This window comes from Eucalyptus grandis, chromosome 10 (assembly GCF_016545825.1).
Source record: "Eucalyptus grandis isolate ANBG69807.140 chromosome 10, ASM1654582v1, whole genome shotgun sequence".
NCBI classification, from domain to species: domain Eukaryota; kingdom Viridiplantae; phylum Streptophyta; class Magnoliopsida; order Myrtales; family Myrtaceae; genus Eucalyptus; species Eucalyptus grandis.
In genome coordinates this window covers 23,895,453-23,920,417 of record NC_052621.1, presented here as the reverse complement: position 1 = coordinate 23,920,417, position 24,965 = coordinate 23,895,453, and the positions used below count along the sequence as shown (strand labels likewise).

Here is a 24,965-nt window from a genome sequence, read left to right as displayed (position 1 = left end):
AGGAAAATTGATGAGGAGGGTGGAAAATTGGGACCATAAATATATGCACATTTATTGTCAAGTAATTTTATATGGAATGGAAAGGGCTGTAGAGAAGTTAGGCAAGAAATGTTTTCACTCCCTCCCCCTCCCCCCTGTGAAGAATACACGAACAGGAAGGAGAAACAGAGAAGATGAAGAAACGAGCTTGACAAAGATGAAGACTCAAAAGAAAAGAAATGATCTTGAGCTTCTGTATTTGGTTCTCTTGCTCTTCAGAAAAAGAGAGAGAGTAAACTTCATAAAGTGCTTCTTGTATTCGTTCTTTGTACATTCCGTATTTATATGCGAGAAACAAAACTTGTACAACTGTTTTAACAGAAATGAAAACAGAAGGAGGGAAAATAACAGAACATGGAAAATATTCAGTTTTGACTTAAAACTGAATATCTATTATTCAATGAGCACGTGTTGTTGATGTAACTCATGCTTTCTTTGTTCTTCTTTTCTTTATCCTCGCACGTAGAGTTGAGTTTATCGTTTCCATCCTTGATCGAATCATTAGCACCAGCATTTGTTACTGCACTTCCCAAGCCAGCAGTCTGCCTTGTCTTACTTCCCCTGTTTGCACCAGAACTTAACTCCCGTACATCAGTATCTATCTTTGACTTTAATTTGAACTTCTTTACTTCATCTTCCTTGTTTCCATTCAAGCTTGGCTCTTGATCTCCAGCATTTGTTTTCGACTTTGGCTTATATACTTTAACACCCCCCCTTCTCTCTCTCTCTCTCGCTTTACAATTCAATGTGGAGTGAGAGATGATTATGTAGGCAGAAAATCAACTAGGTAAAAGAAAGGAATGACAACTTTCAAATGCTAGGAGCAATTAATTTGCCTTTGTACTTCAATGCCATCCCTTAACTGGATGCAAATATCGCTCTCGCCATCCCATGTGCTGGATGATTCAAAGGTTTGTTATTTAGATGTTCCGGCTACGGAACTATCTATTTTGCTTATTTTATGCTTCATCGTTTTGTATGCGACAAGCAAGAATTTGACGACCACAAAACATTGTTGCTAAGAATACGGGGGAATTTGACAGGAAGACAGCACAACAGGAGAAGGTTAAGGATGTTGGAGTGAGATTTTCGTCCAGGAGTTTCTCAAGCGATGCTCGGAATGAGCGTACACTGACTGGCCGACAAAACCTGATTGTAGGCCCATTTTTGAAATCAGCATCTCGACCCACGACAAATGAGTGGGCCCCACCGTTGCTTTCGACCTTCCTCTATGGAGAATCATCGGATGAGATGATCCTGATGCATGTGAGCCCTGGAGGCAATTCTTGTCGCCGTCCTCGACAAATTCAGGGGAGGGCTCTTCTTTCGTGCGGGATTTGTGCTTAATCGATACTTGGACAAGTGGTGAACAGAGGACAATGCTAACACGCTTCGTACCTATTTGTTAGAGGTTGATGATTTGGGGGAGCTTGCAAGTATTCTTGAAAAGCCAACCTTCGACTCTTAAAAGTCCTTGTGGAGATTCGATTAAGGATCTTTGATGAAGCGTATAGTGGAAGCCGGGCCCTATTGGGTAAATATTTATCTCTTTTGCCCATTGACCTTGGGTGCATCAATTGAATTTTGTAAACCTTTTGCATTGTTTCTCTAGACTAAAAGGTGAACATAGTTCAAATTGGGTCAATCCAACACCTAATCCAAATATTCAATTCACATGGTGTTGATTCTTAATTTTTTGGATCAAAAACCGATCATGTTTAGCCTATGACCAAAAATCGAACGGACCCTATGCGTCCAATCCAATTCCAAGGTCGACCATGGACCGATTGATTTTGTTTTTTTTTTTCATTTTTTGTCTTCCTTAAAAGGATAAATATACTATTTCAATTAATGACATCGAATAACTAAAATATGAACACCAATCCATATCAAATATAAATATAAGATAAGATAATAATAAAAATTTCACACTTGATAAAAGCAACAAACCATAAAAACAAATACGTGAGGCGAGCAAATAGATGCTAGCGAGCCCAAGGCAAGCAAGAGGGTTTCTTTATTTATTTATTTATTATTATTTTTGTCGAATAAGGTTGGGTTTTTTTCTACTTTCTAATTTACACGCCAAATTGAACTATGAAAAGAATAGAACAAGAGACAATAAGGTTTAGATTAGACAAATGCATATAATATTATGTAAAGGGTTGGTCTGCGTTGGACCAGTCCTAAACTCCGAAGATCGAGAATTAACTTATACAGTGCGAGATCCACGGGTCTTAGGACTAAGGACTGACTCAAGCCCCTTAACCGGTCTAGGATTAGTCCAAGGTTAACCCCGAATTGATACTCACCCCTACTCTAGATTTAATTTTGCATGTCACTTTCACATGAGAATTTTCAATGGATTGACTTTCTTCAACAATTTAAGTATTCGATACTTTGAAATCAAGTATTTTTCTTACGAAGCACGTTCAACATGTAGTTATGATTGTGGTCCATGATATTAGTGGAGTAATCTGTGTACTTGGACTTTGCTACCCGGTGGGTTTTGCTACCGTTGCCCTCCTTAACAAGTCCATTAATCAAATCCATAAAGTAAAAGCATACGCTATTTGTGTGAAGGAAACCCCTCATTGATTCGAGAGAGTAGTATAATTCGCAACTCAAGGACGGCTAACATCGGATGCAACAAACGGCTCTATTGTCCTGCGCTCCCCGAGCGTGCTCGTTCTTCACTTCTTAACCAAGACAGGCGTTCGTGGAATAACTCCGAAGAAAAGAAAACAAACAAGACAAGGCGTTAAGAGACCATTCCGACTCTTTAAAATCCTTTTTTGAACCCGATCTGTCCGGTATCAAGAAATGGATTATGAACAGACATGTCAAGTCGTGCTATTTGCAGGGACTAAGGGGCTCGGAAACCAATAAACAAGTTATGTCTAAGGCATTGTGTGATTAAAAGTTTAAATAATGACACAAATGGTTTCTGAATTTCGATTTGATGTGTGATGTTGTCCTTGAAAATTTAATTTGTTCAATATAGTTCTTAAATTTTAATCTAATTTTAACATAGTCCCTAGAGTTTTGGTACATATTTAATGTAATCCCTAAATTATATGAAGATGTTCAATGTAGTCATTCCATTACTTCAAGGTTATGGATGATGGTGGTAGAGAGATTGTAACTGAATTAAGACACGTCGTCATGATCTCTTCTCTTTGGAAAGAATTGATCTTACTTGATGAGCAAGTGGTGGAGAGGTTGTAGTTGAATCAGGATACGTCATTGTTTCCTTTAATAGTCCCCCTAGCAAGCTAATGTGGTGGAACACACAGTAAGCTTTGACTATAGAAGTTGAAAGCAAGCAATGGAGGGCCCTTTGGTGAAGATATCAATAGGTTGATCAATAGTGCAGATGTACTTTGGCAACCCATTCTTACACAGAGTGGTAATCAATTTCCACGTGCCTTGTCCGAGCATGAAAGTGGGATTCCCTATCAGATAGATGGCCGAGATGTTGTCACACCAAAGAATTGGAGGGCCTTGCCAAGAGACATCGAGATCACGTGGGAGAGCCTCGATCCAAATGAGTTTGGTAGTAATGTCTGCTAAGCTTTTGAATTCAGCCTCTATGCTAGATCAGGTGGCCATTTGTTGCTTATGGAAACTCCATGAGATGAGATTTGAGCCAAGGAATATGTCAAAGCCGCCGATTGACCATTTGGTGTCATGTTCCCCAATGTTAGGATATTGCGGAGAAATGACAGGATCTTGCAATTTACGTCAACGGGAAATCGCCAGAGAAATAAACAAGAAAAATAAGGACACCAAAAGTTTACATGGTTCGGTCCGAGTATCGGTACCTACGTCCACGAGGAGAGCTAGCAGCAAATAATCTACTATAATCGGAGTATCAGAGTTTACAATCGCTCAATCACTCAATTCCCACATCTAGATTTAACCTCAAACTCAAAGTATTTATAAATAAACAACTCACTTAGGAATAAACTTACGGCACAAAATTACTGCGTTCAAGTAGTACACCAAAAGAAAAGAAAAATCTCCAGCTTAGCTCTCTCTCTCGGTGGCATGCGGCTTCTCGCAGCTCGATGGACGTGCGGCTCCTTTCTTCGTAGGTCTTCGACGTGCGACTTTTCGGAAGAGAAGAGAAACCTGCAAAACTCTACTTTTAAACACTTGGGCTCCACCTTTCCTTTTGTCTACCTGCAAGGTCTTCAGTGAAGTAGGTACCGATACCCCGATTATAGTAGACTATTTGCTGCTGGCTCTCCCCGTGGACGTAGGTACCGACCCATTTTTGACCCGACCCATACCCAACCCGACCCACCCATTTGCCACCTCTAGTCTTCACGTCAAAAGGAATTCGGCAACGCAACAGAGACTTGGGCCCACTTTCGTTTTCATGGGTTCTACGATGCAGCTTCCTTCGTGGCCTTTTTTTCTTCCTTTTATTTTATGGACATATGCTCCTCCTCCTCCTTAGTCTGTGGTGATAATTTATCTGAAAGTTTAAAGTGCTTTGCTAAAGGTGTACTTACAGATTTTTAGCCAACTGCATATTAAAACGTGCCACAATCTTTTCGATTATAGTAGACTATTTGCTGCTGGCTCTCCCCGTGGACGTAGGTACCGACCCATTTTTGACCCGACCCATACCCAACCCGACCCACCCATTTGCCACCTCTAGTCTTCACGTCAAAAGGAATTCGGCAACGCAACAGGAGACTTGGGCCCACTTTCGTTTTCATGGGTTCTACGATGCAGCTTCCTTCGTGGCCTTTTTTTCTTCCTTTTATTTTATGGACATATGCTCCTCCTCCTCCTTAGTCTGTGGTGATAATTTATCTGAAAGTTTAAAGTGCTTTGCTAAAGGTGTACTTACAGATTTTTAGCCAACTGCATATTAAAACGTGCCACAATCTTTTCGATATATTTCTTTTGAGATAGACGTAAAACTCCTGCAGTCCTATCATACAAAATCTCCATGCCCAATGTTTTTTTTGCAGCACCTAAATCTTTCATCTCAAATTTAGCATTTAACTGCCTATTCAGCACATCAATATTAGATATATTCTTAACTGCTATTAGCATATCATCAACATATAAAAGTAGATAAATCAAATAATCATTCTCCAATCTCCTAAAGTAAACCAGCTATTCATCTGACTTTTTGTGTAGTATTGACTAGCCATGAAACCATCAAAATGTTTATACCACTCCCTAGGAGATTGTTTTAGCTCATACAAAGATTTCTTTAACAAGCAAATATGATCTTCCCTACCCGGAATAGCAAATCCATTTGGTTGCCTCATGTAAATCTACTCCTCCAACTCAACGTAAAGAAATGCAGTTTTCACATCTAGTTGATCTAACTCGAGATTCTGTTAAGCAACTAAGACAAGTAAAACACGAATAGAAGTATGTCTTACCACAAGAGAGAACACCTCATTGTAGTCAATGCCCCCATGCTGTGTATATCCCTTCGTCACAAGTCTCACCTTATACCTTGCTGCCTCAACACCGGGAATGCCTTCTTTCCATTTAAAGATCCATTTATTTCCGACAATCTTTTGGCTCTTGGGTACTTTGACCAACTCCCATGTCTGATTTTGATGGAGTGATTCCATCTCTTCACTCATAGCTCCTAGCCACTGCGACGACTCCGGATTAGCCATCGCCTCAGAGTAAGACGAAGGCTCATCTATTTTCATCTCATCACCTGCAGTTAATGCATAAGCAATATCTATATAACCATAACGTATCGGTAATTTAATTTGCCTTATCTGTCTATCTGTGACTATGGTCTACTGCGGCTTTGCTGGTTGTTCACTATCACCAACTTCGGGAACTGCGGCTTCATCTGCAGTCTCAACTTCAGTTACTTTCGAGTTCTCTGGAGTCTCCACTTGAAGCTCCACCTTACTAATGACACCATGATCTGTCTTCTCTACTGGTTGTGTCTCAGAACTCATCTTTTGAAGCATTGCAGTCTCATCGAGAATCACATCTCTGCTGATTAGAAAATCGGGTGATCTAGGATTAGTGCACCACAGCCGGTAGCCTTTCACCCCATGTGCATAACCCAGAAATATGAACTTCTTTGCCCTCGGCTCAAGCTTACCATCACTTGCATAAGCATACACAAGACATTCGAATATACATAATCCAGAATAATCAACAGGTTTCCCTGACCATACTTCCTTAGGAGTCTTCCACTCGATAGTAGATGATGGAAATCGATTAACCGGGTAACATGACATGTTCACTGCTTCGGCCCAAAATTCATTGCCAAGTCCTGCATGCGAAAGCATGCATCGAGCTCGCTCAAACAAAGTTCTGTTATTCTGTTCTACCACGCCATTCTGCTATGATGTCCTAGGTACTGTGTGGTGTCTTATAATACCTTCTTTCTTGTAGAACTCGGTAAAATCTTTACCACATAACTCCATGCTATTATCAGTTCTCAGGCACTTGATTTACTTATTTGATTGCTTCTCAATCAATGCCTTAAATTTCTTGAACCAATCAAATACTTCATATTTGTGCTTTAGAAAGTAAACCATACCTTCACTGAATAGTCGTCGATAAATGTCAGCATATATCGGGCACCTCCTTTCGAATGAACCGAAGACCGGCCCCAAACGTCTGAGTGAATATATTTAACTGGTCATTTGGTCGAATGAATAGCTGTAGTAAACTTAACTCGGTGTTGTTTCCCATAGATGCAGTGTTCACATAAGTCTAGCTTCCCTGTCTTTTGACCATTTAACAACCCCCTTTCACTCAGTATCGTCATACTTGCCTCACTCATGTGCCCCAAACACATATACCATAATTGAGTCAAGTTAGAGTCTGACTTACCTGATGAAACTACAGTGATTCCGGTCACAGTCTCTCCTAGTAGATGATAAAGAGTATTCACTTTCTTCCCCTTCATCATTGTTATGGCACCTTGAGAGATTTTCAGTACTTCACCTTTAGCAGTGTATCTACACCCGATGTCATCGAGTATCCCTAGAGAAATAAGATTCTTCTTGAGCTCCAATACATGTCTCACGTCTGTCAATGTGCGAACCACCCCATCGTGCATTCGGATTTGAAGTGTTCCTATCCCCACAGCCTTACAGACTGCATTATTCCCCAAAAGAACCCTACTACCATTTGTAGCGTGGTAAGTAGTAAACCAGTTCTTATGAGGCGTCATATGATAAGAACACCCCGAATCTAGCACCCATTCGTCTCCTAACGAAGTAGCAGTCACACATTAGACAACTTCTGCATCACTAGTGCTCCACTCAGCAACGTTTGCCACACTACTTGTGGCATTCTGCTTATCAAACTTTATTTCTCCGCTTTGGACAATCTCTCATGATGTGCCCCTTCTCGTGACACTCAAAGCACTTCACGCGTCCCTTGGACTTTCTATGGCATGATTTTGATATGCTTTTACATCTGTTGCTACTAGGCTCTTGATGTTGTTCTCTACCCAAAATCGTCAGTGCTTGCACTGCTCCTTTCATCAAATCGTTATCTCATAACTTTCTCTGCCACTTCTTAGAGAATAAGGCGGACTTTACCTCCTCTGAGGTAATAGTAGTACGCCCTTGCAACAGTGAATCAGTAAAGTGCTCCCATGACTTTGGTAAAGAGGCTAACAACATCATGCCTTACTCTTCATCATCAAGTATCTTACCGACGTTCTTCAGATCCAACATGAGTTTATTAAATTTATCTAGGTGGGTTTTGATAAACGTATCTTTAGTATATCTAAATTGAAACATCTTCTTCAGCATATGCAAGCGATTATTCAAACCTTTCTTTACATAGAGTGCTTGAAGTTTTGTCCATAATGCTGCGGCATCCTTCTCCTCAGCAACCTCTATTAAGACCTCATTCGTCAAATTTAACAGGATTATGCTCTTTGCCTTTTCCATTAGCTCTACCCTCTCAGAGGCTTTCATTATAATCGGCAACTCATCCTCACCATCCAGTACCTTGGCCAAACCTTGTGTTGTCAATAAAGCTCACATCTTGATGCTCCATAACACAAAGTTGTTACTCCTGTTAAACTTCTCAATCTCAGATTTCCTCTCAGACATAATTGCAATAACAAAATTTCCAGATAATAATCAGACAAGCAAAAGCCCCAAATCACAATCAAGAAATCCAACCCCAAGCTCTGATACCAATTGTTGGGATATTGCGCGGAAACGACAGGATCTTGCAATTTACGTTAATGCGAAATCGCCAGAGAAATAAATTAGAAAAATAAGGACACCATAAATTTACGTGGTTCGGTCTGAGTATCGGTACCTACGTCCATGGGGAAAGCCAGCAGCAAATAATCCACTATAATCGAAGTATTAGAGTTTACAATCGCTCAATCGCTCAAGTGTTTTCCATACCCAGATTTAACCCCAAACCTAAAGTGTTTATAAATAAACAACTCACTTGGGAATAAACTCACGGTATAAAATTATCGCGTTTAAGTCGTACGCCAAAAGAAAAGAAAAATCTCCAGCTTAGCTCTCTCTCTTAGCAGCGTGCGGCTTCTCGCAGCTCGGCGGACGTGCGGCTCCTTTCTTTGTAGGTCTTCGGCGTGCAACTTTTAGGAAGAGAAGAGAAACCTGCAAAATTCTACTTTTATACGCTTGGGCCCCACCTTTCCTTTTGTCTATGTGTAGGGTCTTCACGCCAAAAGGAATTCGGCAACGCAACAGAAGACCTGGGCCGACTTTTGTTTTCATGGGTTCTACGATGCAGCTTCCTTCGTGGCCTTTTTTTCTTCCTTTTATTTTATCTTCATCGGCTAAAACAAGAAAGCCCATGCCGTGGGATTATCCACTTTTGTAAATCTTCAAAAAATCCAGCGAATCGCGTTTTTTGCAAACCCTCAAACTCGAGTCATAATTTAACACCCAACCCAACCCACATCAGAAAAAGCATGGAGACACCGAAGAAAAGAAAACAAACAAGACAAGGTGTTAAGAGACCATTCCAACTCTTTAAGATCCTTTTTTGAACCCAATCTGTCCTGAATCAAGAAATGGATTATGAACGGACATGTCATGTGGCGCTATTTGCAGGGACTAAGGGGCTCGAAAACCAATAAACAAGTTATGTCTAAGGCATCGTGTGATTAAAAGTTTAAATAATGACACAAATGATTTTTGAATTTCGATTCAATGTGTGATGTTGTCCTTGAAAATTTAATTTGTTCAATATAGTTCTTGAACTTTAACCTAATTTAACGTAATCCCTAGACTTTTGGTACATGTTCAATGTAATCCTTAGATTATACGAAGATGTTCAATGTAGTCATTCAATTACTTCAAGATTATGAACGATATTAAATATTTTCATATAATTCAGTGACTAAATTAAACGTGTATAAAAAATTTAAAGATTACATTGAACAATGTACATTAGGCTAAAGTTCAAGAATTATATTGAATAAAGGGCAATGATCATATTGTATATTAAATCCTGATTTGGGGTCAATTTGTGTCAATCTCCCTAAAAGTTTCGATTTTGTGATACTTTAGGCGTCGCATTGGGTTTGCCCAGGCTCCCTCAGGCCCGGTTGACCCCCAGAGCGTAAAAATTGGGCGGGCCTGGGCATCGCAATTCACCTCTGTCAGGCCCTGCTCAGCCGATTATGCAAATTGCCAAGAACGCCTACGCAACCGCACATAGGACGAGAACGCTCGAATTCCCACGTGTCGGCTGCACGCGACACGGAGGAAGGTCGGAGCACGCGAGCTTGTTGCCTAAGTGCAGTCGCTTCGGGCAGCCCACGAAGGTTGAGAGGAGCAGGAAACTCTGCAGCACTGAATATTTGCCACACGTCACGACAGCCACATCCGTCCGAAACCTTTCACTTTCGAGTCAAATCCGTCCCTTAGTATAGCGCCCGATATTCCCCCACTTCCCCCTCCCTAGCTGTGGCCAAAGTTGCCCGACATGTAACGATCACGTGGCGTTTTCGGCGTGGCATCTTGATCAGCGCAGCCCGAACCCACCTCGTCATTTCGTTTGACTGCTCGAAAGCTTTGTCTTCTGATTCGCCGCCTTTCGGTTCTTCTGCGTGGATAATGTCCTTAGGGGGATCGTCTGTGTCTCTCCTGATAAAGTTTCTGGGGCAAAGCCGGTCCAGATTGCTCTCGACATGTACAGAATACAAGCAGGGTCGGCAGCAGCGGCACGGGTCGAGCCTGGATACTGTGTTGAGACCGATCCCACCGGTCGGTATGCTCGGGTACGCGAGCCGGCGATACTGTTTTTCTTGTTGGTATTCGATTCGGTCGTTGATTGTTTATTAAATACCAGTCCACCTCCCATCAGACACCATCTTAATACTTTATAGTTCGGTTCGCGGGTTTGTTTATCTTGCAAAAGCTAATGACTTCACGTAATCATTAGTCGGTTCGGTTCGAGATGTATGCTGCGTTGGTGAAGGAGCTCTCCCCGTATCTTTGTTTGGGTTCTAGGATGAGCTGTGTACAAAGTTCCATGCTCGAACCTTTGTTTGAATGTTTGTATGGTTTGTTTGTTCCTGAGCTAGTAATTGGCAGGCAAAAGGAGCATTCAAAGAACCTCTGTTTATACAGGAGTTCCTCTGATTGTTGTGAATGCATCTAACTGATGATGAAATCGCATCGATAGCGTCGAGTGTTGTCCTAGCTCGTTGGAGAACTAGATTGGCCTCGATTCTCCACCTTGCCTTTTTCCCGCAAGTGTCTTTGCTATACGGTCGTTTGGTGGCAACTATAGCCAGATCGATCCTTATCTTGTTCTTGTGTCTTCATTTTTCTTCGTTAGCCGTTCTCATTCCTTTCCTCCATCTCTGCGAGCAGTTTGAAGAAATTCTGGGCAAAGGGGCGACCAAGACAGTTTACAAGGCGATCGATGAGGTCCTGGGAATGGAGGTGGCGTGGAACCAAGTGAAGCTGAATGATTCGTTTCGGTCTCCGGACGAATATCAGCGTCTGATCTCGGAGGTTCACCTCCTCAGCACCCTCAATCACGACTCCATAATGAAATTCCACACTTCATGGGTCGACGTGGATGGGACGGCCTTCAATTTCATCACCGAAATGTTCACTTCAGGCACCCTCAGAAAGTAATCTCTCTCCTCTATGTAACCTTCTCGCCAAGCATTTCCTCGACTCTACAAGCTCTTTAGGCTTTCGATGTAATCTGTGATTGCCATTTGGTGATCGACTGATTTAGGCCTTTTCGCTTGTGAATTTGTAACAGAGGTCTGCTTGGTTATGCAGTTACAGGAAGAAATACCCACGATTGCACATCCGAGCCATAAAGAATTGGGCTGTTCAAATACTTCACGGCCTCGTGTATCTGCACAGCCACGATCCGCCAGTAATCCACAGAGATCTGAAGTGTGATAACCTCTTTGTTAATGGACATCTGGGACAAGTTAAAATTGGTGATCTTGGACTTGCAGCGATCCTTCATGGTTCTCGAGCAGCTCATAGCATCATAGGTAACAATTTCCAGCGATGAGCATGGTAATGTCATCGATGCTTCAGGATATCTGATTACCTGTCAACTTACCGATGGTACACACTCTCAGGCACTCCAGAGTTTATGGCACCAGAACTCTACGACGAGAATTACAATGAGCTGGTCGATGTCTACTCATTCGGCATGTGTGTCTTGGAAATGCTTACTTGCGAGTATCCTTACATTGAATGCACCAATCCGGCTCAAATTTACAAGAAAGTCACGTCGGTAAAGTCCAGTCCCAATGGTTTACTTATCCTGACAGTAACAGATTTACGCCTCATTAGCGTGCCACTCTTACTCAGGGAAAGTTGCCAGAAGCATTCTACCGTATCAAAGACTCAAAAGCTCGGAAATTTATTGGAAAATGCTTAGCAAACGTCTCATGTAGAGTATCGGCAAGGGAGTTGCTACACGACCCATTTCTTCTAAGTGATGAAGGTGACCGCCTCCCAGGATTGAAGTTCGAAATGCCGGAGCCATTCTTGAATGGGAGAGATGTAGATAATCTGCGTGCAAGGGATAATCCACTCAGGACCGACATGATGATTACGGGAAAGTTGAATCCTGAGGGTGACACCATTTTTCTGAAAGTTCAGATTGCTGATAGAAATGGTTTGAATCCCAAGTATCTTCCTGCAATCCATTAGAACTATTGAGAGCACAGAATCACTGTACACAATTTCTCTGATGCATCAGTACTAAGTTTTGTAAATTAGTTAAGAAGAAAGCATGCAGATTGTGGATTATTATCCGGTACCATTTGCAAAAAATCGATGCCTCAAACTAGTTATATATTGCCCTAAATAGAAGTTGAAGGGGAAAATGGCTGAACGCATATAATTCTCAGAACTCGTTAAATTAGAGACTATAGAAATTTCTGGCCAGACTTATCTTCACAGATCTTCCAGAGTGATGAAACTAATGAAGGTTGTCTTCATTTCCTTCCCATTACCCATGCAGGTTCAGCGAGAAATGTCTATTTTCCTTTTGACGTTCTAAATGACACTCCGATTGATGTCGCGAAGGAAATGGTCAAGGAACTGGAGATCATGGACTGGGAAGCGGAGGAGATAGCCGACATGATTGGTGGAGAAATCTCTGCTTTAGTACCTAACTGGACGAAACAGGACATGACAGACTACAATCAGGAAAATGACGACGGCTTTGCTCCACCTTTTCTCTCATTCTCTTCAGGTTCGTCATCACAGGCATCGCCATCGGGCTTTACGGCCTACAGGGAAAATGAAATCGCGTCTGACTACGGTTGTCTCCAGGGTATAGCTTTGTTCTCCTTTCGCTCATTAAGATTTTGATACAACACAAGGTAGTCAAAAAGCTGATCTAGAGTCTAACACGCCAACGACAAAAGACAACTTTGTTTAGTGAATATCTCTATGATACTTCATGCAGTTTTATTCCATCAATCAACAAATCATGGAAATGAATGAACAAGGATAGAAAATGCTCATTTTCTTGGGAACGTCATCGCTTCTTAACTGCATATTATTTGCCAGATCTGTATAATTCGACCTGAAATAAATCCAACCTCAATTTTCATGAAGATTAGCCCCGTTTTGCAGATGTGCCAGATGATATGAGCTCTCCAAGCTCCATACATTCTGGCACATATTCCCACACAAGTTACTTCTGCCCGGAAGATCAAGAAGTGAACCCCGGTCCTTCAAACCCAGATCAACACCTTATCAGCAGAAGCAACAAACATACGAGGTTTTGCGCCGACGACTACCAAAGGCCAAGGCAATTCAAGGATAGGAGTCAGACCTTGCAATGCCAGGTCCTGACAGGGTCAGATAGAGATTCTTCCTCCGTCATTAACCGGAGGATGGCCGGCCACAGACTTTCACGGAATAGGTCTCTGGTAGATGTTCATAGCCAGTTACTTCACCTCTCATTGCTGGAGGAGGTGAGCAAGCGGAGGCTGTCCAGGACAGTCGGAGAAGTTGAGAACATCGGGTTTCAGGCACCCTTTGAGATATCAAGAAACGCCCCCCGGATTGGCGGATCTAGTTTCATCAGCAGCTCGAGGAATAAAAAGGGCCACAGGATTCAAAACAGAAGAAACTGAAATCTGCCCTCTCTCATGAGCATCTAAAGATGGTAATTTGTATCAAAATGTCAGCAATTTAGGACTGTATCCACCCTGCAAAGATCAAAAGTATTAGCCTTGTAGCTTAAATAAGTTTCATATAAACGTTTAGCTTGATGCAAATGATACATATTTCGAGTGTCTGATGCAAAAATAATCAGGTGATGCCTGCTAATATATAAGGTTATTCATAATGACATCTTTGTATTTGCACCGGTCATGTGAGATTAAGTTCTTAGGGATTGCTCTCGTGGTGGGTGTATTGCTGCTCTTTCTTTCTTGCAAAACCTGGCTCCCTTTTTATGTTCAAGAGCATCATTAAATTTCTAAGGTTATGTCTGAAAAGGGGTCTTGTCCATTGTGTCTGTGTTGAAGGGCTTCGGGCCAGATTGTGTTTGCGTGCATCTAACTCAAATGGCCGACCTCTCGCGTCTTGGTAGGGCTGTGGTAACAAGCTCGCCATCTTCTGGGTATAGCCGTCCTCAAACATACTGAGCCCATGCTTATATGCAATAATTATGACTCAAACTAAACATTCATTTACGCGAGACGGCCTATATAGTCTCATCTAGCGAGATAGTTGCTTTAGTTGTCCCCCTCTTCACTTTTTTACCTCTTTTGCATAGAAAATTGAACAGTGAACAAATTATTACACCAGCAAAATAGTTTCTAGATCCCCACTGGCAGCTATGATCATCGTGTATTTACGATCAAGACATGTAGTACTAGTACACGCATCTTCGATTGCACGGAGTGTAAGTGGATTTAAGTCCCCAATACGTTGAAATGCGTGCAATTATCAAATCATAATAATCTCTTCCCTTCGATTTCCAAATGATGAAAGCACGAACGAAGACTTAAATAAGCGGGCCATATCCAAAGTCCGACAAGAGAACACAACATACAATATAAATCAGTTTCCAAGAACCCCAACATGTCATCCTCTCATGAGATATAGAACAGAAACATGGAAGCATGTCATGGCATTCCTCTCCTCTGACTCGAAGACGTGAAATGCACTCCAAAATCCAACCAACCCAGTCGGTCAACTCAGCGTATCTCCTGTTATATAGACGCCACCAGAAACCCTACACACCCACGAACTTCTCTCTGTATTTTTTAAACTTTCACATAACCAAAGTTGGTCGAAACAGCACTCCCACCAGCTTCTTCCAATCAAAGGTCCTGTCCACTTCGTTTCTTGAAGTTGAAGCACCCGCGAACGCACTCACCGTCTCCCCATCATTGCCTCATCAACCTCAATCATTACCAAAGTAGATGAAACCCAATGCACGCGTCGGCCTTGCCTTGGGATCTAAGCTTCTCCGTCCATGCAGGAAGCTCCTCCTCGTCTTCCGGCTCAAGAAGAAGCTCACCATAAGAAGGGCGCGAGGGTCCTCGCCACGCTACACGACAACAGCGTCGGGGCGAGCCTCCCCGCTCAAAAGGCTCCTACCCGTCTCCGCCTTCGTTTCGGTCGTCCGATCCCTGAAGAAGAAGATGAGCGCGAGGGGCAGGCTCGGAGAGGGCAAGGCCCCGGGCGGCAGCAAGATCGGGAAGGTGCTCTCCGGGTCGGCTACTTCGTATTCCGGACGCGAGAGGCTGCTGTTTCCCTCGCCGATCACGCCGGCAGCGCCTTCAGCAATCGGCAGCGCTCCCTCCAAGTCCTTGAAGAGGAGGGGCTGGGACAGCGACGGCGGCGTTGACGAAGTGGAGGATGCGTGCAGGAGCTTCGAGAACTACTTGGTGGAAATGATGGTGGAAGAAGGGAAAGTGAGGGATCTCATGGACGTGGAGGAGCTCCTCCTCTGTTGGAAGAACCTCACGTGCCCGGTTTTCGTCGACTTGGTCTCTCGATTCTACCGCGAGCTGTGCCGGGACTTGTTCGCCGCCGCCGACGACGAGGACGACCGTGTTGGTTACTAGCGAGGTTTCGTGGTTGCGGCGACGTCAATAAGGTTGCGATGCGATTGTAATAGAGTAGAGGGGAAACGAGGAAGTATCATTTCGTTTGTTGGTAAAACAAGATCAAGATGGTCGACACTATATGTCTAGCTGGATCTGGCATGATAAATACGGATAGTGATGATCGCAGGAGATCGCAGGGCTGGAGATATCGAAACCCGACGCAAAATCAATCGCTTAAATTGCCGACCGAAGCTTGTCACGTCATTTGATAAACCATCGATCTAAATAAGAAAAATAATTTGTTACTGTGGCGATATTGTTGAACCCGATGTCGCCGGTGGTGCTTCATTGATGGGTCGCATCGATGGTGGCATTACCTCAAGGTGTGGTGGGTATGGAGCCAAAGGGGTTGCTGGTAGGGGAGATTGGCAATGATCCGGCATCGATAGTGGTCACATGCGCAGGAGGCGGTGGCCGGCTATGGCGGAGGGTGGTGGCCGACTTAGACGGAGGGGTGCCTTTGGTGAGTTGGTTTAGTGGCCGAAAGCTAGGACTATAGGGATTTTTCTCGAAGGGCATTTTAACAAATTTCATTTGCTAGATGGGATGTAAACTTACATTCCCAAAAGTAGAGAATGCAATCTTAATTGGTGAAATTGAGATTAACACAAGTAATGAGTGAATTCATGGGTGTTACAAGTATTAATATCAGAGCTTATGTTGGCGGGGTTAACAAGGTGAGTCAAAGAATTAGAGAAATTCTCGGGCGTTACAATTTCCTTTTTTTAAAATTTTGTTGAATATTTTTAGAAGAAAATTGTCTAGAAAGTCCTAAACTTATTAGACTTTTGTCAATTTAATTATAAATCTTTTAATTTTACCAATTCAGTTCTAACTCTTTTCAATTCTTACCAATTGAGTCAATTCGGCCAATTTTAGTTGAAATTTACTGATATGGTACAATTGGCGTTGATGTGAACAAAATTTATTAATTTATTAATATTTTTTGAATTTTGAATTTTTTTTTTCCTTTTCTTCCTCTAGTCAATAGCCCAGACTCCAATGACCGGCCAAAGGCTATGAACAACAAGAGTTAGCCTTGTCGACCTCGAATGAGGCTTGCCCCCGTCAAATCTGGCGAGGTTGAGCCTCACCCGAAGCTAGCAAGGGTCACCCACGCCGAAGGCCAGCGAGGGTGACCTCACCTGAGGCTGACCATCGATGGTCATAGCCTCTAGCCGGTTGCTAGAGGCTAGGTGACCCGCTAGGGGGAAGAATAGGGCAAAATAAAAAGAAAAATAATTAAAAAATTAAAAAATTAGAGAAAATTATTAATAAATTAATAAATTTTGTCCACGTAAACGCCGACCGTGCCACGTAATATGGCTAGTATTCACATTAGCAAATTTCTGTCAAAATTGGTCAGATGGACTCAATTGGCATAAAGTGAAAAAGTTTATAACTAAATTGATAAAATTAAAAAGTTTGGGACTAAATTGGTAAAAGTGCAATAAGTCTTGAATTTTTTGGACAATTTTTCCATATTTTTAGTGTTCTTGTGTAAGTTTTAGTTGAGGTTAATGTGGCTCCTAACGGCACGGTGAGGATGCCAAGTCATATCCGGCAAGGTTACTTGAGTAATGCTTGCATTTTTGTCTAGTAAGTATTGCCCAAACACAATTGAGTATTGCTTGGGGACCTTGGACCTGGCACCAGGGTATCAGGTGCTCTGTGCCCCGTCAACGAGAGCACCCGAGTCCGAGTGCTCGCCATCTTGGGACCGTGTTTTAGGTCTCATGGGACCTATTTTGAGGGATCCCAAGTCCGACCATCCATGGCCTCAAGCCCTTTAGTGGGACATCTCGGTCCAACTATAGGAGATGATCCAGTGTAGGTGGGAGTAAAAATTGTAACGTAGAAAATGATCCTTGATTTTTAAAAGAGGAAGCCACCGTAGATTTTCAGTTGTTTCATGAAGTTTTTCATTGATCCATTTTTCCGTAAACATTCTAAATGCTGAAAAATGAGGAAAATGTTTTTCTCGAGTTAATTTTTCACTAAATGAGCTTAAATCAAAGACAACCTTACATATATTATATGTCAGATTTTCTGGGCCCGCTCCATCTTACCGTGAACGGCCCAAAAAACCGGTCCTCTCAATCCTTGAACAGAAGAGTCCAGCCCAAAATCTTAACCCCAATTTCAAAGTATATTTACAAATCATGCCCCTTGGATTTTTCCCCTTTTTCTTCGCGTATGATCAACGGTCGAATTGCAGAGACGGAGACAAGCGCCTAGAGAGAGAGAGAGAGAGAGAGAGATGGGGAGGAGAAAGCGTCGATCGGAGGAGGTGGAAAACCTAGCCGCCAGAACGACGGAGATCGAAGGAGGAGGAGGAGGAGGAGGAGGAGGAGGAGGAGTTGGAGATGGAGACGGGGGTGGGAAGTTCTTCGCGTGCTACCTCTTGGTCTCCCTCAGCCCTCGCCACAAGGGTCAAACCTACATCGGGTAACCATCCATCTCTTCTCCCTCCTCCTCTCCCTTGTTTTGGGCTCCGATCACCGTTCACTTCCCGTCGCCGATCGCGATGCGGCGACGGGTCTGGCTCTCTTGCGCATCTCTCGTCGTCGACGGCGGGCTGACCTTGAAACCGGCGGCTTGATTTCTGTGTCTATCTCGGGCAGGTTCACGGTGAACCCTAGACGGCGAATCAGGCAACACAACGGGGAATTGATGTGCGGAGCGTGGAGGACCAAGCGAAAGCGACCTTGGGAAATGGTCTTCTGCATCTACGGCTTCCCCTCCCATGTCTCCGCTCTTCAGGTTCGGAAATTGGAAGAACGATTTCAATAGCAATTTTTTCGAAGTTCGTTCTGCAGAGCACGAGTCAATCGATCTCTTTCTCGGACTGTTTTCATGAATTGAGCCGTCGCGAATGAGACACGATTTATCTGTTGTTTTCGAGGTGAGAGATCCCCTTAATATGCGGGTCTAGACTTGCAAAAAAGTTAAACAATTTCAGGGTCTCAGTTCGCTCTGTTGCTTCTCATGATGGTGACTTAGATTGGGTTTTCAGCCTATAGTTTTCGTGCACTTTTGAAGTGTAATTGCCGAAAGGTTTGATTTTGCTGTTGTGGTCTTGCGTTTGAATGGAGCTCTAGCTGTAGTCGCCGTATGGGTCGATGTCGTGTTCTTGCCTGATGCGTTTTTATTCGATCTCAAAAACCACAGTTCGAATGGGCCTGGCAGCATCCGAGGGAATCCTTGGCTGTAAGGAAGGCAGCTTCGGAATTCAAATCCTTGTCCGGGATTGGCAACAAGATTAAACTGGCGTACACCATGCTTAATCTCCCATCCTGGCAAAGGTATTTACCGGCTTTCCCTTTTTCTTCCACTCATTTATTTACCTGTGTCGGACTGTGCTGGTTGTTAGAGTTGAGGTCGGTCTGCCCGGAACTTACGCATTCTTTCCCTGGAAACTAGTTTCAACATCAGAGTGAACTACTTTTCAACAAAATACACAAAGCATGCTGCTGGTTGCCCGAGTTTGCCTGGGCACATGAAGGTTCAGATTTGCCCAGTGGATGAGCTCCCGTGCTATTCTGATGGAATTGAAGTTTCGATGCCAGACGATGAATGGGAAGGCGAGGCGGAGCTTGACGACAAGGACTGTGATGCTCACAGATTGGAGGAGCAGTCGGCAAGAGATGACACGATTCAAAATCTGAGCGACGACGAACCAAGGGTACACCAGCCCCTTTATGGTCAAGATTATGGTGTCGGCTTGTCGCCAGTTGGAGTACAATCTTCAGTCAACCCCAGCTCTTTTTCCTCAGATGAAGGGGGGAGGAGTGCTGAGTTAAATAAGCAGTTAGAAGAAAAATTGCCCAAGACAGCGTCGACTGCTAATAACAGCCAAGAGACCAGTAGATTTATTGCATCCGAGGAAATTGAGATCATAGACCTCTTCACCCCATCGCCGAATCATACATCTTCCACGGGTAAGAGGAGAAGGGTTCCAACCATAGGTCCCAAAATTATCGACTTGACTCAGTCTCCCATTTTTGTCTAATTATGTTGAGTGTAGGATGCTGTAGTTTAACTTCAGAATAATGATGGAATCATCTGTAAGGATGTAACTTCCGCTTGTGCTTTATAATAAACGCACGTGAAGTAGATCACTTCCGGCGATCTGTTTCCTGTGAAGGCGATTGGTTGCATTCTAGAGGACGAGTAACTTGTTGTTAACTTTGGGAGAAGCTGATGCAGCAGTTGTACTTTGGCGAATATACGAAATACACCAGCAAAATGTTCGAATTTTGAGGGAAGAGCATATAACAACGTGTCATATATTGTGTTATATCACGAACCCATCAAGTGTTCTGCTCGAGCCAGAATGGAGCGAAACAGCGGAAGGTGTCCATAAACTTTTATGGAAAAAACATAGGAGGCCTTGGGGCATTCGGAGTCGTTAATTTGTATCGAATCAAGACTCCCTGCTTTGTGCATCCATATACACTAGAAATTATGTGCAATTGCATCGCCAACTATAGACCATCCTTCGGCCAAATGAAGAGAAGAAAAGCCTCGAAAGAAAAATAAGGAAATTAAATCGTTCCGCAGTCCAAGTTTCGACCTCAAAACCGGACGAACCTACCGTTCCTGAAAGCTACAATCCAATTTGCCGCCTCATCCCTAATGAGCAGTGACCCCACTACCACCCTCTAGAAATTATCTCGTCCTCTTGAAGATCTATTAATTGCTGAGCTTATGATTTATGGCATCCTTGTCTTGACCTTGGCTTGGCATTGGGTACAGAAAATAGATTACAGAAAGAAGTGCATAGTTGCACAAGAACCTTGCTTAAAATACTTGGTTTATTAAAACCATGTATGTGATTATGATTCCTAGACTACTCAAACTTAGAGAGTCATGTACAGGCTCTTACAAAACCTTTCCCTTTCGGAATCACTAGTGTAAGAAATTAACGACGTCATTTGAACGTTCCCCCCTTCTTTCTTTCTACATGCCCTGGCCCGGTGGACACCAAAGGGCAGTCAGTCACCACTTACAAGCTATCATGAGCTTCGCATTTCACCGCAAATGGCGCATTGGCGACTTTATTCAGGTCACCACAAGCAATACCCAGATAAGAAAGTTTGCATGATAAGAACGTAAAATGCCACATCAACAGTGCGCTCCAAGGCACATCTATGTGCATTATTTTCTCTTCGTCACAACAGAGGTTACACAAAATCAATATGCCTCCAGTTGACCTAAGGCAGGTGGTAAGTAAAGCAACAATACATACAGCAGAGGAAATCAAGTACATCTCATTTACAAGAAAGAGCAAGCAAAAACGCACAAGAAGAGAACTGGAGAAGTCAGTCAGGAAGTTATCAAAAAATTGTGGCTGCAGCTGGTCCTGTATTTACTGTGGCCGTGGGTGTTGCTCACCCTGCCAAACCCAAACAATGTCTTCAAGAGCAGGTCTTATATCATCTTTTATTGCCTTCTTATATTCCATCGTATCCCCGCTAGCTTTCTTAAGTTCGATCAAGTGAAAAGATCGGGTGATCTCAAAGATCTCCGCATCAATGCCAAGGATCCCCTTCCTACCTTCCTTAGTCCATTCCAGTTTCAGCAAACCCATCTCCTTCTTCATCACCTTCAGCCTAAAGCAGTTGGCGATTTCATGTAGCTTAGATAAGATGACAGAAGCAGGTTGTCTTGAGGTGAATCTTTCCTCTCTTTGCGGGGAGAATTCCTCAAACAAGCGGGAAAGATCGAAGCCAGCAGAAAAAGAGATGATATCAAAAGCGTTCAGATATGGAGGTTTTTCATGCTCTGCCTTTGACTTGTTAGGAATACCGCTACTCTCAGAAGAACTAGAACTGCTTGACTGCACAACACCCTTGTCCCTGTTCTCCATTTTCCGCATAATCTGTTTGTCGGAGATTAAACCTTTTCTAAACCAAGAACTTTCCTTTATCTTGGCTATGGAAATCCTCATACTAGGGTTTGGGTCTAATATTTTTCTTATAAGGCGCCGAACTTCTGGAGGGAACCAACTAGGGCATTTAAAATCTGCACTGCCTATCTTCCTATACATCTCCATCAAATTTGAATCATGAAAAGGAAGATAGCCTGCCAATAGAACAAACAAGACCACTCCACATGACCAAATATCAGCTTTGGCCCCATCATAGCCTTTTTGGCCAATCACTTCAGGAGCCACATAAGCAGGAGTGCCACAAGTTGTATGGAGCAGCCCATCTTGGCGTTTGCTTTCTGCAAGAGCACTTAATCCAAAATCTGACACCTTCAGATTGTCGTTCTCGTCTAGGAGTAAATTCTCTGGCTTGATGTCTCGATGATAAACATTCCTACTGTGGCAGAAATCAACAGCATTCATAAGCTGTATGAAGAATTTCCTGGCGACATCCTCCTTCAGCTTTCCTTTAGCAACCTTATTAAAGAGCTCGCCACCTTTAGCATATTCCATGACAAAGTAAATTTTGCTCTTGGTGGCCATTACCTCATAAAGCCGCACAATGTTAGGGTGTTTAACAATTCTCATAACAGAGATTTCTCGCTTGATTTGTTCCATCAGACCAACTTTCAAAATTTTTTCTTTGTCTATGACCTTAATAGCTACACCCTGGCTTGTCTGAAGACTTCTCCCATAGTAGACTTTTGCAAAGGCGCCTTGACCAAGCTGTCTTCCTAGTTCATATCTTTGAGTCAACACACTGGGTTTATTTTCCATACCAAATTAAAAATAAATAAATAAATCTAAACAGCAATGCTATGGTGCTGGAGTAAATATATTCAAGCTGCTTAAGCGTCTCCACAGAAATATTGCACTAGAACAACAGCCGTTACATGACTAGAGGATCCATTCTGAAGTTGAGGCAATAGATCTAAACAGTCGCGTGCTAAATCGTCAGTCTCATCATGCATTGGGAAGGACAGCTTTCTTACTCTTCCAACCTCATGAACACTTGAGACGGGGTCTAATTCTGTTGGACACATCTTTCAGCATTCCCAATGTTCCCTGTTGAGCAAGATCTAGCGAGGCCTGAAAGACGTTATATAAAAGGCTAAAGCTTTCAAGAGAGACTTGATAATTTGGGGAATGTTCAGACAAATAAATCCTCCAACCTGAATACAAAAGGAAGAATGTTTACTAAACAATCAATGAAACAGCCTTTAACACTCTCATTGAACATAACAAGAAAAAGTATCTGATATTCATTCCGAAAGAGCAAAGGCACTAAAAACCCAAACATCAACGTTTGAACATCCATACAAGCTATTACCACATACAGAAGGGATCCCAGTAAACAAGAAAGTAAAATCGGATACCTTCGCAGAGCAAATAGAATATTAATGAGATGCCTTCAGGAATCATGACCACTTTAGAGCAGAACTAGCTCAGAGACATACATACACTTAGAATTAAATTGTGCGCTGGTTGTGCATGCGGACTTTGCAAATACATATCAAAGAGCAGAGTGAAGACATGAAGGAACAATACGGACAAAATAAAGAAATCATAAATAAATCAGTCCAATCTAGAGAGATCAGTTTCTAGGAACCATGTGAAGTCCAGCAGGAACGATAAATGAATGCACATCACAATAAATAGGCTGAGCAAATCATTGGTGCATCGAGGTAGGCTGAACGATGGCAAAGGTCCGGAAACAAAACGAATGCATCGCAAACAACAACCCTTTTCCCCGCCTCTTTGCAACAATATATGTAGCTAAAAAATTCATTCGAAACAATTTCAAGAAAAGGGTCAAAAGCTCATCGAACCTAATGAGGATCGTGGCCAAAGAGGAAACCGAAACGATGAATCAAGATGGACAGAAAAAGAAAGCAGACGTCTAATGTTCGTTGTACTCAGAAAGAGGCCAATCCTCTACCTGAAAGAAACCATAACCGACCTCCAGCTTGTTCTTACGTACACGTAAACGATTAGCTCGAGTTTATCAACACCTGATACCAGATTTTAACTATGTGAACGATCACGTGGGAAAAAGAAAACAAACAAGAAACCACACGCATGAATTTGTTCAAAAGCACCTTGGCCGCCCCTAATCAGAACTCGCAGGCCACCACAAATCCGATCGGATCGAGCGGCGCTGATCTTGGCGACTCCGAAGAATCACCGCCCGACGGACAACACCCACGACACGAAAAGACCCAACACGTCCGGAACGAACCCATTACAGGAAAGAACGTAAAGCTCGCTACTTTCGACTTTCTCGGGCCTCTGTTCTGGATTTCGCATCGGAAACACTAGAAGCTCCCAAGTCAAATCAAACGACCAAGCAAACAAACAAGAAAGCAGAGCTCATCCTCGACGAGAAATAAACCATTTTTCACCGATGAAAAGAGAACCCAGAAGCCACGGAAGAGGAACAAGTGGACAAGGGGCGATTTTTACCTCTGGACGATGATGCTTGTCGGAGACGAAGCCGCAGATGGATCCAAAAAACGAACAGGGGAGGAGAGAGAGAGAGAGAGAGAGAGAGAGATGTAAAGCCTCTGTGCTGTCGCCTTATTAGAATTAACGGAAATAGATTGAATATGATTTCAGTTCCACGAATTTATACGAGATTGAATATGATTTCAGTTCCACGAATTTATACGAGGTGGCCCGACGGAATTTTTTTTTGGCTTTTGCTCGGGTTGAATATGATATCAGAGGCTCGATCCGATCCCACCGACCGTGAGTAACATAACAAAACGGTGTGCTGTTTTTTTAATTAGCGGAACGGGGTCGGGTCGGGTCGGGTCGGGTCGGGTCGGGTCGATCCGGGCTTTGCAGGTTGGGTTGGATTTGTGATTTTCATGAGGCCCGTGGGCTAAAAATTGGATTGAAAAATAATTATTTCATTAGGTAACAACAAAATGGAAGATATAGCTATTCCATGCGTATTCCCGCTCTATTCGGTTCCTATGGAACGGTTGTTTGGTTCTTATTTTTATTCCTTTCCGCGAAGCAAACATAGCATCGTAATAGTCAAGTCATGAAACGAACGTTGTGCTGCACTGCAGCATATTAGGATTCAAAATTATCTTTATTTAAGTCCATAGATAGAGAGATGGGCATTTGGAGAGGTGGTCATTGTCGTGAGCTGAGGCCTACGCTAAAGTTGCTAGATATTACCATTTCATAAAGGCGACAATACGGGTAGATTGAGAGGAAGATCTAAGAGAATAAGGGTGAGTATGGCTGGTGATTTGAGTTGGACCAATTCAATCCGTTATCAATCACAACCAAATAAGTGGGTGTGGGGCCAATGCTCGATTACTATCTTGTGTTACTAATCACAACCAAGTGAAACACTCCATTCCAACAGAGAGAAGCCTGTCATCCACAATGCCTTGT

General features: G+C 42.9%; 4 protein-coding genes across 15 annotated transcripts; 3 read left to right on the top strand and 1 right to left on the bottom strand.

Moving 5' to 3' along the window:
- The first annotated feature begins 9,992 nt into the window (after window positions 1-9,992).
- LOC104422337 (probable serine/threonine-protein kinase WNK4) lies at window positions 9,993-13,874 on the top strand. The gene is made up of 7 exons (XM_018864377.2): window positions 9,993-10,279; window positions 10,878-11,143; window positions 11,301-11,524; window positions 11,615-11,772; window positions 11,850-12,159; window positions 12,508-12,822; window positions 13,128-13,874. Exons 1-7 carry the CDS (start codon window positions 10,190-10,192, stop codon window positions 13,631-13,633), a joined length of 1,869 nt encoding a protein of 622 aa, XP_018719922.2. The 5' UTR covers window positions 9,993-10,189; the 3' UTR covers window positions 13,634-13,874.
- Window positions 13,875-14,917: 1,043 nt separating this feature from the next.
- LOC104422336 (transcription repressor OFP17) lies at window positions 14,918-16,233 on the top strand. The gene has a single exon (XM_010034638.3). The coding sequence runs from the start codon at window positions 14,933-14,935 to the stop codon at window positions 15,578-15,580; it is 648 nt and encodes a 215-aa protein (XP_010032940.1). The 5' UTR covers window positions 14,918-14,932; the 3' UTR covers window positions 15,581-16,233.
- A 1,490-nt stretch (window positions 16,234-17,723) lies between these two features.
- LOC104422335 lies at window positions 17,724-19,787 on the top strand. Its single transcript, XM_010034637.3, has 4 exons — window positions 17,724-18,070; window positions 18,247-18,385; window positions 18,794-18,927; window positions 19,046-19,787. The coding sequence occupies exons 1-4, from the start codon at window positions 17,883-17,885 to the stop codon at window positions 19,632-19,634; spliced, it is 1,050 nt and encodes a 349-aa protein (XP_010032939.2). The 5' UTR covers window positions 17,724-17,882; the 3' UTR covers window positions 19,635-19,787.
- Window positions 19,788-20,742: 955 nt separating this feature from the next.
- On the bottom strand, window positions 20,743-24,175 carry LOC104422333 (CBL-interacting serine/threonine-protein kinase 10). 12 transcript variants are annotated; one of them, XM_039303086.1, is made up of 3 exons: window positions 24,018-24,155; window positions 22,547-22,643; window positions 20,743-22,288 (listed from the first exon to the last, which is right to left on the bottom strand). In XM_039303086.1, exon 3 carries the CDS (start codon window positions 22,170-22,172, stop codon window positions 20,994-20,996), a length of 1,179 nt encoding a protein of 392 aa, XP_039159020.1. In that variant the 5' UTR covers window positions 22,173-22,288; window positions 22,547-22,643; window positions 24,018-24,155; the 3' UTR covers window positions 20,743-20,993. The 12 variants fall into 12 exon arrangements, with proteins under 12 accessions (XP_039159020.1, XP_010032934.1, XP_039159016.1 ...); XM_010034632.3 differs by lacking the exon at window positions 24,018-24,155 and adding exons at window positions 23,494-23,566; window positions 23,654-24,007 and having other exon boundaries at window positions 20,743-22,726; XM_039303082.1 differs by lacking the exon at window positions 24,018-24,155 and adding exons at window positions 23,494-23,566; window positions 23,654-24,007 and having other exon boundaries at window positions 20,743-22,643.
- Between the last annotated feature and the right edge of the window lie 790 nt (window positions 24,176-24,965).